This window comes from Gadus morhua, chromosome 2 (assembly GCF_902167405.1).
Source record: "Gadus morhua chromosome 2, gadMor3.0, whole genome shotgun sequence".
In the NCBI taxonomy this organism is placed as follows: domain Eukaryota; kingdom Metazoa; phylum Chordata; class Actinopteri; order Gadiformes; family Gadidae; genus Gadus; species Gadus morhua.
The window spans coordinates 16,620,921-16,628,420 of NC_044049.1; the positions used below are offsets into that span (position 1 = coordinate 16,620,921).

Consider the following 7,500-nt stretch of genomic DNA (forward strand, 5'->3'; position numbering starts at 1 on the left):
TCATTTATTCAACTCTAGCTGTATCCCTCTTGTTCTTCTGTTAAATTCCTTAGACCTGACTTTCCTCCACGAGAGCTGCAAGACGTTCCACGGGGAGATGGTGAACTTCGAGAAGATGGTGAGTGAGCCAAATGATTGGTTGAAAACACAACCAGGTGGATAACGTTTTCAAAAGATACATCGATAATTTTTTTGTGCCACTTTATTGCCTTTACTCACTAAATAGTCTCATCATATCATATATTAGCCCGATAATGCCATTTAATTTCATAGATCATGTGATATATATCATATGACATATTATTATATAATATATAATATGATATCATATATCATGTATCATATATTCTTATACTGACCATGGAGGAGAAGATCCTCACAGAGCAAGGTCCTCACTAAGCAAGGAATTATTTATTTTTTATTATCCAGATCCTTTATTATCCGTTTGATATCAGTACACCAGTATGGATTTACTGTTTTCCTTTGTTCTCTTCTCAATCTTGTCCCCATGGCAGCATAAAGTAGCGGAGATGGTGAGGACGATAAGGCGATACAGGTGCACTCCGCTAGGTAAGCACTCACACACACACACACACACACACACACACACACACACACACACACACACACACACACACACACACACACACACACACACACACACACACACACACACACACCAATGCCATTTACACAAAGACACACACACACTTAAAAAACACAAAGACTCATAAACACAAATACACACACACAGACATGAACTAGTATTGTGTGTGCAAGCGTCATGCATGCCGTCACCTCACACGCTAGCATAGACAGCATGCTAATGACATGTAGCCAGCCAGAACGTGCGGGTCCTAGCATGCTGTAGCTGCCAGAGCGGTGTTAGAATCAGAGCACCTGATCCCACCTGGATCCTGTGGAGTCTGATCCAGGTTGATAACTCAGCCGGGAGTGGAGAGGAGGTAGCGTTTGTAAAGCGCTGGAATGTGGGCCATTTCCATTGCGAACCTGCAGTAGCCATGTCGGCCTATTTAAGATAAGCTGCGGTTTATTTATACTAGATGATAGATGTGGGGGTCGCAGAAGAGGTGCAGGACAAAAGAGATACAAGTTAAAATGATGTGCAAAACTCTACAGAAGTCTCAGGAGACAGAGAAGAAACTATCGATCCACTCAATATGAGTAATGAAACTTTGTTACACACACACACACACACACACACACACACACACACACACACACACACACACACACACACACACACACACACACACACACACACACACACACACACACACACACACACACACACACACACACACACTACCCACCGAGACATTATCTAGGGATTTGTCTCCACCTTGTGGTTATCTTTTACATCTTGAAATATCTGACACCTTCCTTTCTTACTCCCCTACCCTCCCTGTGACGTTCTCTCCCTGTCCTCCTTGACCAATGTCTCTCTCTTTTTGTGTCTCTCCCCCACCCATCATCTCCACCCTTCCACGGCCCGTCGATCATCATCATCCTCATCGTCCTCATCATCGTCCTCATCATCGTCGTGGTGGTAGTCATGGAAACAGAGCCCTCCCCCTCACACCTCCAGACCAAAGCGTACGTGCGGCAGCTCCAAGTGATTGACAACCAGAACCTTCTCTTCGACATGTCCTGCAAGATGGAGCCCAAAGACACATAGACCCCGGCACGGGGCTGGAGACGGAGAGGGCCCGACGGCCGGTCGCTCTGGGGATATAACCGGCAGATAAACTCTTTCTCTCTTTGAAAGGAGCCCGCTGCCTGAGAAGAAATTTGTGATGAGACGTGTAGGGTGTGGCACAGTGAGCTGGTTGAGCTAAAGAGACGCACACACACACACACACACACATGAAGGCAGGCACACAGACACACACACACACATGCTCAAACACACACACACACACACACACACACACACACACACACACACACACACACACACACACACACACACACACACACACACACACACACAAACACACATAAACGCACATGCATATAGTGGGGGAGAATCTCATTATCTTTCTCCCTTTCTCAAACACACACACACACACACACACGCGCGCACATGCATGCACACACGCACACACACACACACACACACACACACACACACACACACACACACACACATAAACGCACATGCATATAGTGGGGGAGAATCTCATTATCTTTCTCCCTTTCTCAAACACACACACACACACGCGCGCACATGCATGCACACACAACCACACACGCACACACACACACACACACACACACACACACACACACACACACACACACACACACACACACACACACACACACACACACACACACACACACACACACACACACACACACTTTTTCTCCACTATAGTTAGCAGTTGTTCAGTGTCAACACTGCCAGTCCGGTCCCTCTGTTTTTGTTGTTTGGTCTGTCTGCTGGCCAGAAAACCTAACCCCCAAAGACAGAGAGAACCCTGGTTCAAACCCTTGTGGTTGGGCCAGGATGACACCACCTCCACCGCAAACATCACCACCACCACCGAATAACACAGCAGGTGTTGCTCCACTCACTACAAGTGGGCCGGGCAAACTTCTCAATGGAATAACATTGAACCCCTAAAGACATTCTCCACAGAAACAAGGTTTTCTGTTGGACCTGAACGTCCTCAAAGAAAAATTCTAAAAGATGGAATTGGATTATCTGGATTATCCTGGAACCTCAGTCAGGAGGATGGACTATACTGCTGATTAAACTCGGTTCACAACGGTCACTCTTTCACGCAAAGGAGCCGAAGAACATTCTGGAACACCAGACGTCTCCGTCTTTGCGTTTTATGCGGGATACTCCACAAACACAGTCAGAGCTGGGGGAGCCGGACAGCAGTGGAATTGTTTGCTCTGTCGTGTTTGAAAGGAGAAAGTTAACCAAGAGAGGACAGAACACTCAGAGCTTGCGCAAGAGTCAGACTACTATGTCCTCTTCCTGTTTTGTGTGTCAAACACGATCCCCTCCGCTCTTGACCTATCAGACCACAGACAATCTGAAAGGCCGCCTAATGAACATCAACCTCTTATAGGGCTTGTTGGTTTCCGCTTCAACTGTTGCTCATAGCATTTCTACACTCAATCTCAATCGACATATTGCACTGAAGTGAGTATAAACAATGGGCAGTTATTTGATGAATTGGATGTTCTTGTGAAGAATCTCATCTGCCTAGAAATGTATTGTATGAGACATCAAATTGAATTTATGGTTTGTCTAACTTAACCAACTGGCAGGTTTCCTAAAATGTACCGGCGAAAGGATATATTTGACTTGAAAGCAACTGACTAAACACCCCTTGCCATTCAAAAACAGAGACATAGATACATAGAACATACGTCATATCCTTGGAAATGACACTCAGTGGTTATGAAAGAGTACACTATGTGGTCTTTAAATCTGCATGTACAAGAATGACGATGATAGACTGTAAACACTCAAGACATCGGACCATCATGCACCTTGCTGCTAACTCTGTGCCGCCACAGGCTACATCGTAGTGGCAATGGAAGGATTTAACAATGGACAGCATGAGGAATGGATCCAAAATGGCGGTGGATCCGCGGCAGATGTTATATTCCTTCAGTTAACTAATGGAAAGAAAACTACCGTCACCTTGGATTGGCCTACTCTATGAACTCAACATATGTTGCGTGATGATGCGTGGACATTATGATACTCTCAGCATTTCATTGGTTGGTTGGATGAAAGTGTGTACATTAAATTATTAGCAGCTTTCGCAGCGTCCTGTTACCCCGTGTGTGATACGAGGAAGCAGGACATTGCTAGACCTAACCAAAGTATATTTTAATGAGACAGCGGTTTCTATTGTTATAAGCTAATTCTCTTCTTCATTGAGCAGCAGCTACTGTCCTGGCTAAGGCCAAGGTTGTATATTGTATTGTAACAGTATATTCTGGAAGGTTCCTCTGCCGGATTATATTGGAAAGTACACTGAGAAAAGCACGCTATTTTTCCACAATCTAAGATTAGATATTTAGGGTTTGGTTCACTGTGTGATTCAAATAACTACTTATCTTTTCAAGAAGAATAGTGATTTTTCTTCAGTTTAGCCTGTCTGAAAACAGCTGCTGTCATCACAGAATCTGGCTTGCTTTTGGTAATTTGAAAAAATCAGTTGTTGAGAAGATGGATTCCAAAGTGACGGCCCATGTGGTCCTGCCACTGCAGGAAGGGTTCAGGAGGCCGTGTGTGTGGCTGGACGCGAGGCGAACATGTGTCTGTGTGGCTGGCCAACGTATTTGCATCAACTAAGCACTTTTTGCCTCACCTCAGGGCTTCGCTTACATTGGGGGTGCAAAAGAGAGATATGTTTTGTTTACTATATTAATAATCATTATTATAATATATTAGATTTTCAATAGTGTTTTGTTCGAGTTGTGTTTCGATGGATTGGTACTGTGTGTGTACAGTTGATCACAGTTCAGTCTTAACTGTTTCTTATAGTTATTATAGTTATAATACGGCTACTTCTTACTATACGCTGCGGCTGCAACCAGGTCTAGAGTCCAGCTTTTTTATTATTATTAATATTATTGCTTTGTTTCGTTTTGTTTTACAGTTTGCTCTCGCTTGTGCGAGCGACATCCAGATCTTGATGTGAAATCGTTGCTCCTTTTGTGATGTCACAAATGAGATAGTTATATTGTTTCTAATTGATCTGCTTCCATTTTAGAATAGCTAGAATCACCTGACTACCACCACTCGGAACTTCACCACATCCGTCTCCTCTCTGTAGAATTTTTTAAATACTCATCTTGTCACTCACCAACCTAATATCTAACAGTAAGGCTTTAACTCAAATTCAACTTTGGAATTCAGCAAAAGTTGGAACATTTTCACCCGCAACTGAAATAATATATTTTTTGATATTGGGGCTAAGTATTAATACCAAGAGTTTGAGTAAAGGTGGGACGGATGTCATCATGTGTCCAATAGCATAATTTTTGCTTTACATGAATTGAACTGATCGCTGACCACAGACAAACCCTTAAACCAAAGCCACATTCTCACAAACCTTTGATGACTAGATTTGACTTTACCTCGTTTTACAGTCAGAATGCCTGGGGTAACCTATCTTAAAATGTTTTTTTCCCCCTAAAATATGTGATGAAATCAAATATTATTTCACATCTCACCTCGTGCAGCTTCACCCTTTTGATACAATTGGCAACAAATGAGTTGCTTGTTTCGTCAGAATGAAATGTTTAACTTCATATACATTGGAGAAAAGTTGACATAAAGAAAATAGCCATTACCTCCAGTACCACCTCTTTTTCTATTTCGCAGAAGACAAAATAAATCATGAGAGCGATGGAGCCTAGATTTCATTAATACGGGTCGTTGGGCTCCAGAGGCAGTGTGGAATCCCTGTAGAAGGTGACATCATCAATATATTGCCTGTGGCTTTCTCAGGACCACTTCCTAGGTGGCGGTGGCCCCTTGGGTTGGGCTGTCCGTTGTGTTGCCTGTGTGAAAATGCAGAACCCCTCCCCCCTTGTACATACTGCTATGCTGTAAATAAGCAAATAATATGGAGACTCTATTTTATGTATGAGCTACAGGACGGCAAAGTCATCTCACAGAGAACTATTTGACTAGTTGTTTTTTTGTTTGTGTGTCTGTTTTTGTTCTATTTTTTGTGTAAAGATGAGAAGAATGAGGTATTGTACAGCGATGCTAACCTTCGAGTTTAAAGAGAATGTGTTTTTCCCACCTGTTTCGTTTGACATTTGAAATTATTATGAGTTCATGAATTGTACAGTTTGGATCTCTTTGTTATTTTTTATTTTGTTTTCTATCAACAGCTTGGGGATGTATTTTTTGGTTTGTTTGCTTATTTTTGTACAGAAGTGGTTGTTTACATTGATATGTCCTCGTTACCGTGGAAACGTGAGGGGTGATGCACGCTGAGCTGTCATTGGACCAGAGGGCAGACGAGGAGAGGTTTTTCTGGGGGGAGAGGGGGGAACGGCACCCAATGTATAACACAATATTGTTATGTATGCTGTTAATTTATTGTCATGTTGCGATGAGAAAATTAAGCCATAAAGATTATCACAATATGAGATTTGAAATATTTTTTCTAAAATGATTTATATGCATAATTTCCTTGACATTTTTTTGGAACTAATTAGGAAACATGGGATTTGTAATATTGTGCCAAATTGAATGTGTTTATCAAGATTACTATTTCTTTCATATCGCCCCAACATTGGTACCACCCCCCCCCAACCCCCCCAAAGAATAAAAAGCCTGGGCTGTATTTATATATTTTTTTTAAATTAAGCAATGGTCAATTAAGCAAACCGTATATCGATACTATCGCTGACAGGAGTTATTGCCGAAAGGTAAAATCGGCCTAATATCAGAAATATAATAACAATAACTCACTCTGTTCTTCCCCAGTTGTCTACACACCCAAAATATTTTACATTTGAATTGTAATGGTTAGGTCAACAACCCATACACAGAATATTGAGGTTGTATTTTTAATGCAGTATCCCAAGCTGTCAAGCGGGTGGACGGGTTCTAGTCTGCTGCGGCAGTGGAAAACTGGCCGACAGCCGAGTCCCATGACAGTCTCCTGTCATTGGGGTACTGACATGTGAGAAAACCTATAAAAAATGCAAGGATCAGCTGAATTTGAACGTTTTGAAACTTAAGAAAGTAAAATCAACCAGTGAAAGTAACGAGATCATCAGGGATTGGCTTGAGAAGTTTTGATGCCCCCTCTCCTGACCTCTGACCCCTCTCACACACCACAGGACACAAGCTCAATAAAAACCGTCTGACCACAATCACATTGTTCCAGCCTGAATTTGTGTGTGTGCGTGTGTGTGTCTGTGTGTGTGTGTATCCCTCTAGGGATTATGGGTGTTTGCCACACAATATTTTGTTTAGTGATCTTGTGTGTCTAGTGAGTCAGTTTACAGTCATAAAAGATATAGTAGCAAGACAACCTCTTGCATGTGCACACAGTCTATCTGCGTGTTTGTGCGTATGTGCGGGCATGCTCGGTGCATTGAAATGTGTTTGGACGTGTGTCTAGACAAAAATTTCACTCCCGGTGTGCCCCTGAAGAACTGGACACCTGGGAAGGAGGTCACCAGGGAGCTGCGTTTCCAGTCCGCATTAGGAAGAGAGTTATATTTAGGACGAAGGATTTGAATTCAGGGCTGGGATGGAGGTGGTGAGGAGGGGGATTGGGTGTAGTAGTAATGAGTACAGGTAGAAAAAGTGCTGTGTGCTCTATAACTAGAGGAGTCATTTCATGCACATACATAGAAGTGTCTTGAATTTCCGGCACCTGGTTCCGCTTGGAGCCTCAAATATGGTCTTTATGTGTCTGCAAAAAAATAATAATCATTTGCAGAAATGTGCAGCAGTTATTAATCCAAATATTA

At 42.6% G+C, this 7,500-nt stretch overlaps 1 protein-coding gene across 1 annotated transcript in view; it reads left to right on the plus strand.

The window, feature by feature from the left end:
* rapgefl1 (Rap guanine nucleotide exchange factor (GEF)-like 1) overlaps positions 1-6,894 on the plus strand; it is a 35,999-nt gene extending 29,105 nt beyond the window's left edge. The window contains exons 14-16 of the mRNA XM_030346016.1: positions 54-118; positions 516-570; positions 1,575-6,894. Of these exons, the coding sequence (XP_030201876.1) occupies positions 54-118; positions 516-570; positions 1,575-1,699 (245 nt within the window). The 3' untranslated portion in view covers positions 1,700-6,894. The remainder of the gene's footprint in view (positions 1-53; positions 119-515; positions 571-1,574) is intronic.
* The last annotated feature ends 606 nt before the right edge of the window (positions 6,895-7,500 follow it).